At 33.0% G+C, this 18369-nt stretch overlaps 3 protein-coding genes and 1 non-coding gene across 5 annotated transcripts; 1 reads left to right on the top strand and 3 right to left on the bottom strand.

The window, feature by feature from the left end:
* Positions 1-159: 159 nt before the first annotated feature.
* On the bottom strand, positions 160-3259 carry LOC127254566 (nucleosome assembly protein 1;4). Its single transcript, XM_051279733.1, has 11 exons — positions 3038-3259; positions 2903-2946; positions 2727-2822; positions 1961-2053; positions 1748-1832; positions 1519-1580; positions 1254-1438; positions 957-1134; positions 821-864; positions 569-746; positions 160-471 (listed from the first exon to the last, which is right to left on the bottom strand). The coding sequence occupies exons 1-11, from the start codon at positions 3105-3107 to the stop codon at positions 460-462; spliced, it is 1047 nt and encodes a 348-aa protein (XP_051135690.1). The 5' UTR covers positions 3108-3259; the 3' UTR covers positions 160-459.
* A 225-nt stretch (positions 3260-3484) lies between these two features.
* On the top strand, positions 3485-6714 carry LOC127254565 (uncharacterized). Of its 2 annotated transcripts, none has more exons than XM_051279732.1 (7): positions 3485-3682; positions 3779-3958; positions 4129-4169; positions 5132-5295; positions 5398-5500; positions 5598-5767; positions 5849-6714. In XM_051279732.1, exons 2-7 carry the CDS (start codon positions 3804-3806, stop codon positions 6446-6448), a joined length of 1233 nt encoding a protein of 410 aa, XP_051135689.1. In that variant the 5' UTR covers positions 3485-3682; positions 3779-3803; the 3' UTR covers positions 6449-6714. The 2 variants fall into 2 exon arrangements, with proteins under 2 accessions (XP_051135689.1, XP_051135688.1); XM_051279731.1 differs by having other exon boundaries at positions 3485-3657.
* Positions 6715-15530: 8816 nt separating this feature from the next.
* On the bottom strand, positions 15531-16783 carry LOC127254414 (MYB-like transcription factor EOBII). The gene is made up of 3 exons (XM_051279506.1): positions 16651-16783; positions 16292-16421; positions 15531-16104 (listed from the first exon to the last, which is right to left on the bottom strand). The coding sequence occupies exons 1-3, from the start codon at positions 16781-16783 to the stop codon at positions 15531-15533; spliced, it is 837 nt and encodes a 278-aa protein (XP_051135463.1).
* A 1512-nt stretch (positions 16784-18295) lies between these two features.
* On the bottom strand, positions 18296-18369 carry TRNAN-GUU (transfer RNA asparagine (anticodon GUU)). The gene has a single exon. It is a non-coding gene; the product is annotated as a tRNA-Asn (tRNA).

Consider the following 18369-nt stretch of genomic DNA (forward strand, 5'->3'; position numbering starts at 1 on the left):
AAGTCGTGTATCATCTTGTTATGTTCTCGTGTACTCCATTTTTTAATACATAATTTATTTTTTAAAATATTATATTTAATACAACAACGCAATATTTCTTTTTCTTTTTGCATTAAAAAATAATAATAAATCAGTTTAAAAATTAAAACATGTCCTCTATACACAACCGCAGCAGCGTATGCTGTTTTTGAGTATAAATATGGATGAGATAAAACAGCATATATATATATATATATATATATATACGTTACAATGCTCATGTAACGACTCAAGAACTGAACACAATTCCACTCCACAACCGTAAAACCAAACCCCATTCATGAACAAAGCATGTAACAGACTTAGGACAACTCGAAGTCGTCATCGACGACACCATCGAATCGTGTAAAACCTCGTGAACTTGCCTGAAACCATAATGTTGCTTGCATACACCAAAGCCGGTCTCTGTGCCGACTGACCTCAGTTGTCTTTCTGTGAATAGTAGAAAAAAAAAATTGTCAGCTTAGGTAAACGGTGCTGATGTAGATTGACATAAAGGAATTCGATTGATTCATTGTTCGTTCATTACCTTCCTCTGGCTGTCGGCCTTGTCTCCGTCGTCATCTTCTTCATCCTCATCGTCATCCTCGTCTTCATCATCGTCGTTGTCATCATCGTCATCTTCATCGTCAATGTCATCTACTTCAACAGCTTCCCCGGTGTACCATGAGACGGCGCGAGGGATGATTTTGTCTCGAATTATGGATCTACGCACAAAGGCGAAAATCAAGAGGATGTTCAAATGCGAATGCATCTCCCTAAATGGAAAAATTAGCTTTACCCTATGTCATAGTCTTGTTCCAATATATTCTGAAGATCGTCAACCTGTCCAGACAACAGTAGATGCAGGAGTAAGATTGAGGAATTCATGAGCTTACTACAGCTTCATGGATATATGGAGAATTGATTATACTCACCTCATCCTCATCGATGTCGTCTCCATCGCCAGGAATATCAGGAGGGCTGAAGAAATTGAAAAAGCTATCGCACTTTTCAGTTTTTATAATTGGCTTTGCATCCTTCGCCCCCTTCTTTGGCTTTTTCTTCAAAACTTTCTGAGTCAAGCATTTTCCCGGATACCATTCAATATGTGTGCTGAAAGGTATTCATCATGATATAAAAAACTAGTATACGATGAAAGATATAGATCAAGAAAAACAAACGGACACATGAGGTTATGAAACCACAATATTTGAGAGGATTAAAAGATATACCCTATTGCCTTCTCTAGAATGGGTTCGATGTCATCAACCATATGGTATGTTTTGGTGAGCACGGAATTCTTGAAAAATGGATTAGTATCGAAGTGAAACTCAAGCTTAAAGCCCTTGGAATCATCAAGGCTGGACCACTTTATATCCTTGAGATACTTCAAGGCTTCTTCATCTCGCTCCGTGATCTGAAAATGGCATATAGATAGATATATTAAGTTCAAGATAAATTTCTGGCTAGAAAAAGTTCGGCATTGGAAATATCAACCTCCTGGGACAATAAATCATTAGCCTTCAATGCTGTCAGCCAGAAGTCGGGCACACCTTTACCTAAGAAGAAGCTTCGACTTAATGTCAGCGCAGCCATTTACATAACCAGTAACAAAAATTCATTTAATAAAGAAACTAAATCAGTGAATAATTTGTACGACGTTATATTCATTACAATTTCAGTGGTCATTCAGCAGGAAAAAGGGACAAGAAGCAATTCATGTTACCTTCATTTGCCTGGGCCTCGCCCTGTTCCGTTGAACCCTCAGTCACTCCTTCAACTTCCACAACACCGTTCACAATTTCGAATCGCTGCATTTAAATTTGCAAAATAAAAGGATGGAGAAGGAGGAAAAAAGCAAGACAAGAATAATGTATAATCTGCTGCCTCAGACTGGAAACAAGAAGCAAACCTTGCACTGTTTTAGAAACAAACTTACCTTCGTGTATAATGGCTCGTAAAGTTTCTGGTATTTAGCTTCCAGTGCTGCTTTCTCCTCAAGAAACTTTGCTTCTAGTTCATCATGTTGGCTCTGTAAATTGGAAAAAATGTTAGACTACCACAGCAAGGATCCCACATATATCAACAGACTATTCATGAAATTCACATCCATAAAGATTACAAACACATTTCTATCAGAAATAGCAACTATAAGAAACCAGTGTGTTAAATACATTCAATCAAATTGACTGGATCCAGCAGACTAGAGGATTTTAAGATCCCTAGAATCATATACAACAGAGTTGTAACTCCAAGATCAGCCAGAGGAAAATGAATCACAGTACTAAATCAGTTCCAATACAAAGTTTTTAGATAAAGATGATTATATATCCTCCCCAGGATTTTAGATGCCTAGAATCATATACAACAGAATTGAAACTCCAAGATCAGCCAGAGGAAAATGGAATCACAGTATTAGATAAGTCCCAATACAAAGTTTTTAGATAAAGATGATTATACATCCTTTCCAGCATTAGCCATTAATTCGAACTTGCCTATGCTCTATAGTGCCATAAGAAACAGCCAACACAACACAAGATTACAAAATGACAAAGTAAACTCTAGAATAAAGACCATACTGATCAGCAACCAATAACACTCAATTGACAACATGAAAAGAAAAGAATATCCGATAAGAACAAACAGATAGCGTATGAAGGACGATTACATAATTGCTGAAGAAAAGTATAGCAAATATCAAACACCTGAATCTTCCTTAACTCCTCCACACGCGTCCGCACTTTGGGCGTCAGCGTCTCCAGGACGTCGGCGTGCCGCCCAGCCAGATTCTGCAGCTTATTCTACAAACCAAACTCGGAAAACTCTCAGACGGCGGAGAAACAGAAACGAAGGCAAATTCGATTGCAGAAATCGCCAATACCTTAAGGTCATTGACCAAAACAGCGCGATCCTCGGGGCTCAAAGCTGCACACAGAATCAATCACAAACACAATCAATCATAATCGCCCGCACAAATAGCCACGCAACACATACTACAGAGAATTGAAAATTGTACCGGCGGCGGCGGCGGGGAGGGAGGAATCGAGCTCGGACATATCGAAATTGCCTTTTTCAGTATTACTCATGATCGGCGAGCGAAACGCAAACGGACTATGGAATCGACGAAGCGAGCAGAGGCGCGAAGCGGAGATCGAAGAGGAAATCGCCGCGGGAGGTTGGAAAGGAAATGCAAAGGGTTGCGGTAATGGTGATGATTGCGTGTCTGCAAAATCATGACATCGCTTATTATGGCCAATTAACTGTCATAATCACCATCGTACAAATACGATGTCTATACGTATTTTTATCTGTATTATATGTATAAATACGAAACATGATAAGCCCAATTAATGCCCGGCCCAACCCAAGAGTAAAACGAAAAACGTTGAACGGTACTAACCGGTAACACATATTCATACGGCGTCGTATTGGGTTACTATATAAGCATGTAAGGCATAGGAAGGACGAAAATGTTAATCAGAGAGTAAAAAAGGGGAGATCAATAAGCTCTTGGAGCGAATGCTAGGGTTTCGAGAGCCCCGATCGAATTTACGAAAACGACACAGCAGCTGGAAGCTTTGTCCCCTGCTATCACACATCAGCAAATAGTAAATCGTAGCTAGCCGTCGGGGTTAGGTAATTTTGTTGCTATCGGGTTCAGGTATTTGTTTAGGGTTCCACGCGTAAAGGGGGGATGCAGAATTAGAGCCATATTGTTGATACGTTTGCCGGTGTTTGTTTGTGTTTTGATGTATAGGTAGGTATAGAACACAGTTTCTCAAATGGATTATGGTGTGCCCGAACAAAACGACGCCGTTTACGGCGAAGAGGAACTGCAGTGTGAAGGGCATTACGGAGCGGAAGAGGGGAACTACGATTCGATTGATAACATAGATGATAGTGCAGGCGTAAAGCACGATTCTTCGTCGTCTGCAGGGTTAGTTGTGTTAGTTTAGCTTGCGTCGTTAGGTTCATGTTAGATTGAAATGTTTTGATTGGTTTAGCTTGTGTATTATGAGGGGTGGAGGTGAGGATTTGGGTACGATCCCCAAGAAATGGGTGGGATGTGGAAAAACTGTAGTAACTATTGGTTTTTTGTTGTGATAGAAAACTTTTCGTTGGAGGCATTGCATGGGAGACTTCGGAAGGTACAATATGCGTCTCTAGTTTTTCTTGACTCTTTTCTAATGTTTGTTGTAGACTTGTAGTAATTATTCTTGTGCATGATTCAGGATTAGGAGGTAAAATTGGCGATATTGTCTTGTTTAATATCTTCAGTACATTAGATATTGGAGGATTTTAGGTGTAGTTCTGAGATTTAATTTTACTGTTTTTATGCTTGTTTTAGTATCTGACTAGTCCTGGATAGATTTATCAATCTTTGTTGGAGGATTATATGCTGATTTACGTGTTTTCGCACATAAACAATATGTTTATTTAGGATGTAAAGTCTAACAGGTAGAATCGAAGCTATATTGGGATTCTGCACTACAACTAGGCAGAGAATCAAATTTGCTGGAAATTCTAGCAAGTCCTGCTCCTCCACTATATAACTAGGATAGCACAACTTTTATTCAATAAACTGTTAAAAACTCAATTTCTACCTACACCATATTTCCTGTTGTAGTAATGCCAGTTTTACTATGATTAATCCAGTGAGCATCTTCCTTGAACAAATAGGAATAGTTTAGTAAATGTCTGTGTGCTGTTTCCTTCCCAGGTCCAACTTTGATAGATAGGCTAATCTGGCAGCACATGTTCTGGTTAGGGTCAGGTGGCTGTCTTTGATTCACAATTCATAGGTATTACATATTAAGTAACAGGTGCCGTGACAAGTCTTGTATGAAGACTGATGTTGCTTTATAATCATGCTGGAAAATAACAATGTGAACTGTGAAGCTTCCATGCCACATTTTGTGATTATTGTGCCGAGGCAAAGTGTAGTATTTTTCTCGATGTGCCAATTCTATTCATTTGTAATGATGGACAATGACTCCTAGCACCGCATGACATGACATGTTTCTGATTGACATGGCTACTTATCTTCCAAAAATTAATATTTGAGGAGACTTTTGTGGTTGCTTACATGAGTTGTTGCTGTCCTCTGCAGAGTCATTCAGGAGGTACTTTGGAAAGTATGGTGAAATTACAGATTCTGTAATAATGATGGACAGAAACACGGGAAGGCCTCGAGGTTTTGGATTTGTAACATTTTCTGATCCAGATGTTGCCTCCAAGGTTTTGGAGGAAGAGCATGTCATTGATGGCAGAGTGGTAATTCCTTTATAATCTAGCAAACAGCATCTAGATTTTCAATTCAGATCACCGTCATTTTTTGAGGGTGGAAAGCTTAATGTGATCTTCTTTGCATATCAGGTGGAAGTGAAGAGAACAGTCCCTAGAGAGGACATGCACGGTAGAGGAGTATCAAGAACGAAAAAGATATTTGTGGGGGGTCTTCCATTGTCTCTACATGAAGGTAGCTAAACCTTGCCAAACTTTATTTATATGTTTCACCTTTTTTTTAATTGTGGATCTTTTCTGCCTAAGCTAATCACTTATTGTTTTTATTTTAGATGATTTGAGAGAATACTTCTCTGCTTATGGTAACATTGTGGAACACCAAATTATGCTGGATCACAAAACTGGTCGGTCTAGAGGCTTTGGATTTGTTACCTTTGAGAATGAAGATGCTGTTGATAAGATATTCTCTGATGGTCAGATGCATGAACTTGGTGGGAAGCAAGTGAGTCTTTTTTACATTATCTCAGGTCAATGAGTTAATGTCAAGATGAGTTTGATACTTAGCATCTGTACTAAATTTCAGGTTGAGATAAAGAGGGCCGAGCCCAAAAGATCGGGCTTCGATCACTCAAGTGAAGGTCGGTTCCGCCGTGGTGGCAGTAGTTCAAAGTCTTCTGGTCACTTTGGCGGTGGTTCAGATGGCTTTGATGGTAGCTTCGGAGGCAAAATGGGTAGAGGCTATGGTGGTTATGGTGGCTATGGCGGTGGTTATGGGGGATATGGAAACTTCCCCGGAAATTTTCCTGGTGGAGCTGCAGGGTTTTACGGTGGGTATGGTGGATATGGCTACGGTTACGGCTTTGGTGGGCCCATGTACGGTGGTGGTGCATACGGGGCTGGTGGATTTGGCGCACCTGTTGGATATGGAGGAGGAGCTTCTGGCTACGGCATGGGTAAAGGATATGGCGGCCCTGGAGGTGCATACGATAGCGGTGGTGGGGGAAAAACCTATGGTGGAGGCAGCGGCAGTGGCGGAGGTTATGGCCCTGCAAAAGGGTATGGTGGTGGTGGTGGAGGCAATGGTGGCGGAGGATATGGAGGTGGCAAGGGTTACGGGAATGGTAATGCTGCTGCTGGCGGCGGCGGCGGCGGCGGCGGGAGGTTCCACCCATACCGGAAGTGATGGTTTAGGTACGCTATACTGCAGTTGGGTAGACATATGAATTGTGATAGATGGTTGATTTTTCTTGAATTGTAGTAATGATAATATGCTTAAAGAGATATGATGGTGCCTACGTTTTTCTTGGATTTGAATGCTTTATTTGGCTGTGATGTGCTGTGCTGTGCTGTGCTCTGTAAAACCATTAAATGGGTTCTGATCCTAAGAGGATTTGATGGCAACCTGTTGTTAACTCAGGTTTATGAATTATTGATATTAATTTGGTGTTACTTGATTTTTGGTTATTTGATTAACATATATTATTCATTTTGTTTGAAACTTTATTGCATTGTTATGTTTCTATTGCAGTTTTTTGGTCTTGTGATGCAAAATTGTTTGGAAACTGATGATTGGCTTATTTGTTGAGAAATATTGGTGTGAATTTGAATCAGATTCAAATTAAACTCTTATAATTTATAGAATATAAAATTTTGAAATTGAATCTCCACTTCAATAGTCATCTCTATTTGGGCTTTTATGTTTGGGTATTGAAATTAAATTTGAGATTTAGAACAGTGAAGTTTGAATTAAATTTTTACGCATATAAATTAGTAATTACTATATTTTATATAAATGGTTGTTTAACATGATGGTTTAAATGAAAATGTAAATTTTTAGGAAATCAACCCGATGGGTACCAAAGATGAACATCATAGATGTGGCCCTTCTGTGAATGTAATTTTACTAAAATAACTTTAAATAATAATAATAATAATAATAAAAGGAAAATCCACAATGTATATGGATTCAAATTTAGTACTAGTAGTACTATTATTTATTTTGAAGAGCAGTGAATTTTGACTATTGAGAAATTAAAAGTCAGATGATCGACGATCGGGATCTTAACTGTACTAGGCTAGGCACAACCTGATTTCAAATTGGACAGGTAAAACTAGGCCCGAATATGGCCCGATGTAAATTCGGGCCGTCCTGACCCGAATCTGAACTGTACTGGGCCGGGCATAGCTTGATTCCAATTCAAAAATATAAAGTTAGGCCCGAGTACGGCCCGATGAGATACCGGGTCGGCCATCCTTTTTAAATTAAATAATATATTTTTTTTTAATTGGTAGAAAAAATTGAAGTCACAATCAACTACAATTTTAACCAAGAGTTTCCGGTCAAACTATGTTTTGATTTTTATCTTTATTTCATTATTTAATATTTATATAACAATATTAAATATTTAATATTAATTTGAAAATCAGGCAGGCCAGACACAATCCAACTTTGATGAGCTCAGGCACAGGCCGAAAATTTTTGGGCATGTTTTGTGAGGTTCAAGTATGATTTTTTATTGCCTAATTCAGATCGAATATTCGGATCGTATCTATTTTTGCCAGTTGTACTATAAATGGGGTTCAATACCAAAGTTTATATGCAAGTCTCGTGTCGGCCACAAAACGACATCGTCGTACAATCACATGGAATTTTCATTTCTGTACAAAAAGAAAATAAAATTACACTCTATTTACATATAAAATTTTATAAGTTTTAACATTATTTATCAGCGGTACTCTTTAAAACATAAAATATATGTATTAAATATTTATTTTTTTCTTATAAAATATTACATTAAATAATTTTTTATTATTCCTATCGTTTCTAAAAACTTCGAAATTTTAAAAATTTCTATCCAAATAAATGTTATATTTAAAGTAGTACAGTTCAACAATATTAATAAAAGAAGTCAATATGATTCAGGAAGGAGTAGTTGAATTGATGTGCTAGGTGAACTTATGATTTTAGTTAAAAATTTACTGATCTTGCAGTGTTCACACGTAATCTATTTTACAAGGCTATTACTGCATTTAACCTGATATTCTAGTTGAATAAAAACAGTTACACTGTCATTCTGTTCTGACATTCTGTTCTACAAAGATAATACTATGTTTAGTCTTGAGATCATATTCTATCAAATTGTAAAAGTTACAAGTAGCAATGTCATAGAATTATAAATATATGGAAAACCTTTCTACAAGGCTTCACTACATACGTTTCCGATATTCTATTCAAACAATAGCAATTGTTAATTTTTACGTAATAAAAATAAAAATAAATGTATTATTAACTTAATTTTTGCTAGCAATGAAAATATAAGGGACAATCTATTGTACAAGGCTAACCTCCATGAACAAAAGTGAAGCATAAAATCATCTATGTTGAGGAGAAATCGTTATAAATGTTGGACATATATATATACCTAGATACTTATATGAACAATAGAAAATACTCTACCCGTTTGTGATCAATTAAATGCATTTTTCAACCAATATTTCAAAATATCATAATATAATATTTATTTTTATATTAAACTATTATTTCATTCTCAATTTTTATATAGGAACAAACAAATACTATCTATTATATATATATATATATATTTTTGCATCATTATACTTAACGTTAAAAATATTCTTATATTTATATAATTTTTTGTACAAATATTATTATATTAATATTATATTTTTGTCATTTTCTCTTAATTTGTACTATGTTTTAATATAATAATTAATATTAACGTATCAACACGCAAAAATAAATATGACCCGATGGATACCCAAAGATGAACATCATAAATGTGGCCCTTTCCTCTATGAATATATATATATATACATATATATTGTGGTTTTTTCTTTTATTATTATTTAAAATTATGTTGTTGTAAAATTAAATTTATTATGTATGTATATGGATTCAAATCTAGTAGAAGTAATACTATTATTTATTTTGAAGAACAGTGAATTTTGCTCAATTGAGAAATTAAAACTCAGATGATCTTGGCTGCAATTAGTACACTATATATTAGGTGGCTTATTGGGCCGGGCACAACCTGATTCTAAATCGGGTTTGTAAAGCTAGGCAAGTACGGCCCAATGTGATGCCGGGCCGGCCTGGTATAAAAAAATATTTTCTTCCTTTTCTTAAATTAAATAATAAAAAAATTCAATTGGTGGAAGGAAAAATCAAATTCACAATCAACTATAATTTCAACCAAAATTTTTATTATCAAACTATGCTTTGATTTTTGTCCTTATTTCATTTGTTAATATATATATATAACAATATTAAATATTAATTTTGAAAACGGCTAGGTCAGACATGGCCCGACCTTTATGAGCCCGGACACGGTCAAGGCCCGGTTCATTGCCGTGTCGGTTTAGGCAAAGCCCGAAAATTTTCGAACATAAACTTTTAGGTCCAAACATGATTTTTTATGTCGAATTCGAATCGTGTCTATTTTTGCCGATTCTACTATAAAAAAGGTTCAATAGTAAAATTTATATGTGAGTCTCATGTGGGCCACAAAAATGACATCATCTTCATACAATCACACTGTACAAAAAAAATAAAATAAAATAAAATAACACTCTATTTACATATATATATATATATACATATTTATAAGTTTTAACATTATTTATCACCACTACTTTTTAAAACAAATATATATATAATATAAATAAATATTATTCCTAAAACTTTTAAAAATTTCAAAATTTTAAAATTTTCTATATAAATAAATGTTAGATTTAAAGCAGTGCAGTTCAACAATATTAATAAAATAGGTCAGTATGATCCAGTAAGATGTAGTTGAGTTGATGTGATAGGTGAACTTATGATTTCAGTTAAAAATTTAATAATCTTGCAATGTCCACACACGTAATCTATTCTACAAGACTGTTACTGCATTCAACAGAAACAGTTACACTGACATACTGTTCTGGTATCCTGTTCTACCAGGATAATACTATATTTAGTCTTGAGATCATATTCTATCAAAATGCAAAACTTACAAGTAGCAATGTCATAGAATTAGAAATATAACTGAAAACCTTTCTACAAAGCTATAACAATGTTCGTTTCCGATATTCTATTCGAACAATAGCAATTGTAAATTTTCACGTCATAAAAATAAAAATAAAAATATTAATAACTTAATTTTTGCTAGCAATATCATAAAAATAGAAAATATAAGGAACAATCTATTGTACAAGTCTAACCTCCATGACCAAAAGTGAAGCATAAAATCATCTATGATAGAGGAGTAGTCGTTATAAATGTTGGACACACACACACACATATATATATATATATATATATACACCTAGATACCTATATGAACAATGGAAAATATTCTACCCGTTTGTTATCAATTAAATGCATTTTCAAACCAATATTTCAAAATATCATAATATAATATTTATTTTTATATTAAACTATTATTTCATTCTTAATTTTTACATAGGAACAAACAAACTCTCTATTATATACATTTTTTACATCATTCTACTTGATGTTCAAACTACTCTTATATTTGTATAATTTTTTGTACAAATATTATTATATTAATATTATAAGACATTGATAAAAATATTTTGATATAATAATTATGTTCAAATATCAGTATCCAAAAAATAAACTTGAACGTAAAAATGTGGTTCTTTCCTCAGTGAATATATATATACATATATATTGTGGTTTTTCTATTTATTACTATTTAAAATTATGTTGTTGTAAAATTAAATTTATTATATATGTATATGGATTCAAATCTAGTACTAGTAGTACTATTATTTATTTTGAAGAACAGTGAATTTTGACTTGAGAAATTAAAACTAAGCCGATTTTGGCTGAAATTAGTATTCTATAAATTAGAGGTGACAAATCGACTTGATCCGATCCGGATTTGAATTTTACTGGGCTGAGCACAACCCGATTTCAAATCGGGCTTGTAAAGCTAGGCTCGAGTATGGCCCAATTTGAAGTCGGGCTGGCCCGTTATAAAAAAATATTTTCTTCATTTTTTTTTAAAAAAATAAATAATAAAAAAACTCAATTGGTGGAAGGAAAAATCGAACCCACAATCAATTACAATTTCAACCAAAAATTTTATCATCAAACTATGCTTTGATTTTTATGCTTATTTTATTTGTCAATATATATAACAATATTAAATATTAAATATTAAATATTAATTTTGAAACATGCGCCAAGCCAGGCATGGCCCGACCATGATGAGCCCGGTTCATTCCCGTGTTGGTTTAGGCACGGTCCGAAAATTTTCGAACATATTTTTTGAAATCCGAACATAATTCTTGTGTGTCGGATTCGAATTGTGCCTATTTTTACCGACTCTGGTTCAGTACTAAAGTTTATATGCGAGCCTTGTATGGCCACAAAAATGACATCTTCATACAATCACATGTAATATTCATTTCTATACAAAAAATAAAAAATTAACACTCTATTACATATATATATATATAAGTTTTAACATAATTTATCATCAATACTCTTTAAAACAAATATATATACAATATTTATTTATATTTTCTAATAAAATATAATACTAAATATCATTTTTTTTTAATTATTCCTAGAATTTTTAAAATCTCCAAAATTTCAAAATTTCTATATAAATAAATGTTAGATTTAAAGCAATGCAGTTCAACAATATTAATAAAAGAGGTCAATATGATCCAGTAAGAAGTAGTTGAGTTGATATGATAGGTGAACTTGTGATTTTAATTCAAAATTTATTGATCTTACAGTGTTCATAATAATTTATTCTACTAGGCTGTTACTGCATTCAACCTGAGATTCAGATTGAACAGAAACAGTTACACTGACATTCTACAAAAATAATACTACATTCAGTATTGAGATCATATTCTATCAAACTGTAAAAGCTACAAGCAGCAATGTCATAGAATTAGAAAATATAATGGGAACCTTTCTACAAGGCTATCACTATGTTCATTCTTGATATTATATTTGAACAATAGCAATTGTAAATTTTTTATGTCATAAAAATAAAAATAAATGTATTATTAACTTAATTTTTGCTAGCAATATCATAGAAATAGAAAAGATAAGGGACAATCTATTGCACAAGACTAATCTACATGACCAAAAGTGAAGCATGAAATCATCTATGTTGGAGGAAAACTTGTTATAAATGTTAGACACATATATATATATATATATATATATACCTAGATACCTATATGAACAATAGAAAATACTATACCTTTCTGCTATCAATTAAATGCATTCTCCAACCAATATTTCAAGATATTATTATATAATTTTTACTTTTATATTAAACTATTATTCCATTCTTAATTTTCACATAGGAACAAACAAATATATGGGTGCATTTCTTTTTATTGGTTTGTAAAAAAAATTTAGTTTTAGTTTAGTATTAAAATAATGTTTATGAAATATTTTTTTCGAGTAACGCATAGTCCAAATAATAACAAATTTGAGGGTTTGGGTCAAAAAAATAAATCTATATTTCTCGGACAAAAAGAGCATCAGAGCTACCACCTATTTGTTACTTTTATTTTTATATTAGGGTTTGATGAGTAGTTAACAAGTTTTAAAATAGTTTTTGGACAATGGATGGATTATAACTTATTATACATTTACTTCTTCTTCTTCTTCTTCAGAAACAATATGTCTATCACTACAAAAAAATTAATATATTTGTAATGGAATTCCGTCCTTAAAGTTCACGTAGCTAACGTAATTTCATTCCTATTTCCATCTCTAATGTCATTACTAATGGAAAAAATAGATTTAGAAATAAAAAAGTTTTGTTACAATTTTTTCTTGTAGTGTATATATTTAAATTTTGAAATATAAAATTATATATAATTCAATCTATATTTTTACATGCTACGAAAGTGAGTCAGCCTGAGATTTAAGAAGAATTTTAAGATCCCTTTCATTCCTCATATTTGATCATGTGATTATCTATATATCTCACTTGATTGTTTTTTTTATAATACTACCAATCATTGAAATAATATAATTACAATTTTCTTTTGCAATTATTAATTAATTAGTTCTTAATATTTCATCCCATAATCACTTCTCAAATTCTTTCTACCCATATTAGAAACTTTAATAATAATCACCTTCCTTATATTTGCAGTCTGGACATTCTACAATTCTCTTAAACCGACTCCATAAGCTCACCGATCTAATTGAAGAATGAGTCGACGACTCATAGACAATGGCTTGACAATTACTTTTTTTTAAAAAAAATAGAGTTGATAAATATTTTTTTTTTAAAAAAAAAATTATAACTCTAAAAATAGCAATAGATAAATTACAATAGTCAAGCGAGATTCAAACAAGGCGCGAGAGGGAGCTCGATTAGCCATGGTGGATTTGGTCTCCAAAATCCCATTGCAAAAAGTAGCAATCCAATCCTTATTCAATAAAAACTCGTCCCTTCACGAAAAATATGTTGAAAACTAATTTATGTAAAGTTAAGATACTCTATAATACTTATATGTTGAGACTAATTAAACATTATACTCTCTCTTTCCACAAACTAACGTCTTATTTTCTTATTTGGAATGTCCAATAATATTGTCTTTTTTTTCTATTTTTATACACAAAATTTACTTTTTTACGCTTATTTTATTTACTCTTTCATTTTCTATACACAAGATTAAGGGCAATTTTGTAATTTTATAACAAAAACCCTAATTGTCTAAAAATACGTATAAATATCAAATAGGACATTAGAAAATGGACGGAGAGAGTATTAACTTAAATATTTAAATATGTTGAAAAACAATATAGGAAATGTACTTAAAATATTGTATTTTATATAGCAATAATTTGATTAATTGTTGTGTTTAATATTATTGTACTAGATGTTGCTTCATGAACTTAATTATAAATGCCTTAACATGCCATATAAAATGTTCAAAGTTCTTCATATTTTAGACAAAAACAAAGAGCTTATTTGTTTTGTTTAACCCTAAATAAATAAGTTTGCATGTTATAACATGTTATAGAAAATAATGAAAAAATAAATAAATAACGATAATATGTGAAACTTTCGTATTGTCTACTCGACATTAATTCACCATAACTCATGGTAGATTTGCATTAGGATACTCTCTTCTATGCATCCCTCATACAATTGGGCGAATGAATCCGGAGAAAAATAATTTAAATTATCTATTTATCTTCATGTTAAGATCAAAGTAAAACTTGATTAACTATTCATCCCTCGTGCAATTAGGGAAAATGAATCGGAGAAGAATAGTTAAAGTTATCTTTATATCCCAATGCTAAGATCAAAATAGAACTTCATTGCTTTTTCATCCCTCATACAATAGGAAAAATGAATCGAATAAAAATAGTTAAAATTACTTTATTATCCGCACGGCAAGATCAAAGTAGAATTTGATTATGTACCTTTTCACCCTTCATACAATTAGTGAAAACAAATCGAAGAAAAGTAGTTAAAATTATTTTTATATCTACACGCACATCAAGATCAAAGTAGGATTTGATTACGTGTCTTTTCACTTTTCATACATTTAGGGAAAACGAATTGAAAAAAGAGTAGTTGAAATTATTTTTTTATTCACATGTTAATATCAAAGTAGAATATGATTACATACATTTTCACCCCTCATACAATCAGGGAAAACGAATCAAAGAAAATTAGTTAAAATTATCTTTTTATTCGTTCGACAGGAGTAAAGTAGAATATGATTACGTACCTCTTCAACCCTCATTCAATCAGGGAAAACGAATCAAGAAAAATAGTTAAAATTATCTTTTTATCCGCACGACAGGAGTAAAGTAGAATATCGTTACCTTTTCGAGTTCAAGCTAAGCTCGTTAAAAATCAAAAGCTTTAATGAGCTAAGCTTTTCGAACAACTCAACTAATAAAATACTACCTAAAATCGACATATAACTTTTTGAAGAATATTTCGCATTCAAGTTTGAATTAGAGCTCGACTTTAATGCAACGATGAATCTCAAGAAGTCGGCTATCGAATACGATAAAAACAGAAACCAAATCGAAGCAAAACGCCAAATTTAAAACACAAAATATCACTGCATTCATAGTTCGACATTCATAGTAGTTCATCATTCATTGAAAACTCAACAAAGCAACAAAGTCTGATTAATAAAACATAGATATATATAGAAATGTCTGCAACACTACCATACTCATAATACTCAAGCTGCAATAACAACCTTCCAATGGCGGAAATCAGCAATTAGGGTTTCCAGACGCCGGCTGGGGGAATGCCGGAGGAAGAAGACGGCCCCGCCGCTGCAAAGGCAGCCATCAGAGCAGCAATGTTGTTGATGTGATTCGGGTGGTTCTGAAACCCATTTCCAAACCCTGCAGAGTTGATTTTTGGGGTAGGAATCATCAAGCTGTCGTCCTGTTTGAAGGTCCATCCATGGAGGTTAGTGTTGGCGGAGTCCAGCGGGGAAGAAACCACAGTCATCTGATCGACCCTGCTCTGCTGATTCAGCTGCTGAAGATGATGATTATGAGGATTGACAGGTTCAATTCCCTGCGCAGGCACAACCGCCAAATTAGGGTTCCAGATTTGGGGATTTAGGGTTTGCTGTCCAATTTGGGGATTATTTGCCATCAACGTCATCTGCCAGTTAGGGTTCTGCACAGCCACAGTTTCAGAGAGGTTGAATTGGGAAGACGACGCAGAAGCTTCTGGAAGCTTCTGCTGGTGTGCCATGATCCTCTTCTTGAGGCTCGAGTTCCAGAAATTTTTGATCTCATTGTCAGTTCGACCAGGCAGATGCTTCGCAATCTGAGCCCACCTGCAAAACCCATCGATCGTCAGGGCTTTTCCAAAAAAAAAAAACAAATCTAGAAATGAAAAACACACAAATCCAAAATTTCTCCAAAAACCCTAGATTAAAAAAAAAAAAAAAAAAAAATCGAAAGAATTTGATTTAGACAGTACTTTTACCTTAAATGTAAGAAAGAATAACCATAAAACCATACCTGTTTCCTAAAAGTTTGTGTAGCTCAATGATTAGAGCAGCTTCCTGTGGAGAAAAACTCCCTCTTTTCAGATCAGGCCTCAGGTAGTTGATCCATCTCAGTCTGCAGCTCTTTCCACATCTCTGTAACCCTAATTTTTTTTAAAAAAATTAAAAAAAAACCCCAAATCAAACATTATGTAAAAAATAGATCTATGGATTCGACGGTGGTTTAGGTTTTCTTCAGGCGTTTGGTATATATAGATGCTTCCTCAAATTAGGACAACCAAAGGATTATCCCAAAATAGAATACTTTCTTTTAGTACATATGCGGCGCATATAGATAGAGATATAGATACAAAAATATGTATAATAAGATACCGGCGAGGCGCGGGACAGTGCTCCAGCAGCCATGGCCGTAAGTTTGGATGTGGTTGATGAGTTTCTGGTCTTCCTCAGGCGACCACAAACCCCTCTTCACTTTCTGCTTGTTGCAACAGTTGTGGCCAGACATCTTATCCAAATCGATCTACATACACAACAAGCTAAAGATTAAAAATAAAAAATATCGAGACAAGAATCAACATGAACTTCTCCGAAAATGTCCTAAAAATTGGATTTGAACTACTACATAGTAATTTACCTACAAGAAAATTTCTCAAGAGCTCCTCAGATCCAATACAATTGAGTGAAGGGGCACACACATATATATAGACCTAAAAAGAAAAGGAATAATTGCATCATTAGTTCACAAATCGAACATCCCTAATTAGCGGGCATTTAATACGCTCGGCGAAACCGCGACATTATTACAACCTTAATTATGCCATTTAGGGATATATATATATATATACTCTGACAGGGTTGGTGCAGTGCTCAAATTCTCAAGAACTTGGAAAACGAGGTTTTTATTTTTTTAATTTTTTTAAAAGGGAATAATTTATTTATTTTTGATAGATAATTATATAATTAATTGTTTTGAAGAATTTAATTTTCATAACTGGCAATGGGGCTAGTGTGACTGTGTATCGTTGGAATTAATGAGGGGGGTTTGGTTTTTTGCTAATTAAGGTCTGAATGTAATAAAAATTTTAGGGTTAGTTGGGAAAATAGAAAGCATCCATTTTATTAATTGACAATTATTGTTATTGTACATAAATATTCATACAGCTAAGGATATTATTTACCAATTTTATTCCTTTGGATAGTTTTTTATATATCAAAATTTTCGGATTTCCAATGCACTTCTTTTTTTTTCAATAAAAATACCAATAATTTATATACATATATATATATATATATACACACATTTTCATTTTCTTCAATACACAGAAATTTCAAAGCTTATATATGAATTGTATTTAGACAATACTTCATTTTTATTTTATTTTTTTGGTAAATATGAAGTAAAACAAACACATTCAATTTTTTTTATTTTTTTTTTTAAATTTTTTTGTATTGTTATTTATTTATTTACTTTTACGTGTGTATAGGTGTATTGGAGTGTGTGGGAAAGAATAATTTCTGACAGGAGAAACAAATTTGTCTGCAAATAAAATAAATGTAGGTGTACATATACGAACGTGTTCACACACTGCATATATGTGAGTTCGGGTATGTGCTTACGTACGAATGAAGTTGTATGACGTCATCCTTTTCAAAATATATTATTTGCTTCGATGTACGTATGTGCATACGCGTGAATGAAGTTTCATGGCGTCATCATTTTCCGTTACGATTGAGCAATGTAATTAGGAAAATATATATCTCTGTAAAATTTTCATTAGGAACTATTTTTACTAAACATATAGTATTATTTTTCACAAATATAATTTATACACAAACTTATTAAAAAAAATAAAAAATTCAAATGCAAAGTGCTGATTTTGATTTGAAATTAAAACCAAATGGACTTACTTTTCTAATTTTTGTTGTTATTAATTAGTATTGTAAATATTTGAGAAAATATGAAAAAAATAAATAAATAAATTAAATAACAAAAAGTTTTCAAAATAATATCCAACAGCGCTAGAGGAAGGGCTTGAACCTTCGACCTTGTGGTTAACAGCCACACGCTCTAACCAACTGAGCTACTCCAGC

This window comes from Andrographis paniculata, unplaced genomic scaffold (assembly GCF_009805555.1).
Source record: "Andrographis paniculata isolate CXL003 unplaced genomic scaffold, ASM980555v1 Contig52END, whole genome shotgun sequence".
Classification (NCBI taxonomy): domain Eukaryota; kingdom Viridiplantae; phylum Streptophyta; class Magnoliopsida; order Lamiales; family Acanthaceae; genus Andrographis; species Andrographis paniculata.

What these genes read in the sequence shown, in the direction of transcription:
- LOC127254566 (XM_051279733.1), bottom strand. Translation starts at nt 3,107, where the DNA reads ATGAGTAATACTGAAAAAGGCAATTTCGATATGTCCGAGCTCGATTCC. An exon ending in CCTCCCCGCCGCCGCCGCCG is followed by an intron (nt 2,947 to 3,037) that starts GTACAATTTTCA and finishes TTCTGTGTGCAG; the next exon opens with CTTTGAGCCCCGAGGATCGC. An exon ending in ACGACATCGATGAGGATGAG is followed by an intron (nt 865 to 956) that starts GTGAGTATAATC and finishes TTGTCTGGACAG; the next exon opens with GTTGACGATCTTCAGAATAT.
- LOC127254414 (XM_051279506.1), bottom strand. Translation starts at nt 16,783, where the DNA reads ATGTCTGGCCACAACTGTTGCAACAAGCAGAAAGTGAAGAGGGGTTTG. An exon ending in CACTGTCCCGCGCCTCGCCG is followed by an intron (nt 16,422 to 16,650) that starts GTATCTTATTAT and finishes AAAAAAAATTAG; the next exon opens with GGTTACAGAGATGTGGAAAG. An exon ending in CACAAACTTTTAGGAAACAG is followed by an intron (nt 16,105 to 16,291) that starts GTATGGTTTTAT and finishes TGGGTTTTGCAG; the next exon opens with GTGGGCTCAGATTGCGAAGC.
- LOC127254565 (XM_051279732.1), top strand. Translation starts at nt 3,804, where the DNA reads ATGGATTATGGTGTGCCCGAACAAAACGACGCCGTTTACGGCGAAGAG. An exon ending in GATTCTTCGTCGTCTGCAGG is followed by an intron (nt 3,959 to 4,128) that starts GTTAGTTGTGTT and finishes TTGTTGTGATAG; the next exon opens with AAAACTTTTCGTTGGAGGCA. An exon ending in TGCATGGGAGACTTCGGAAG is followed by an intron (nt 4,170 to 5,131) that starts GTACAATATGCG and finishes TGTCCTCTGCAG; the next exon opens with AGTCATTCAGGAGGTACTTT.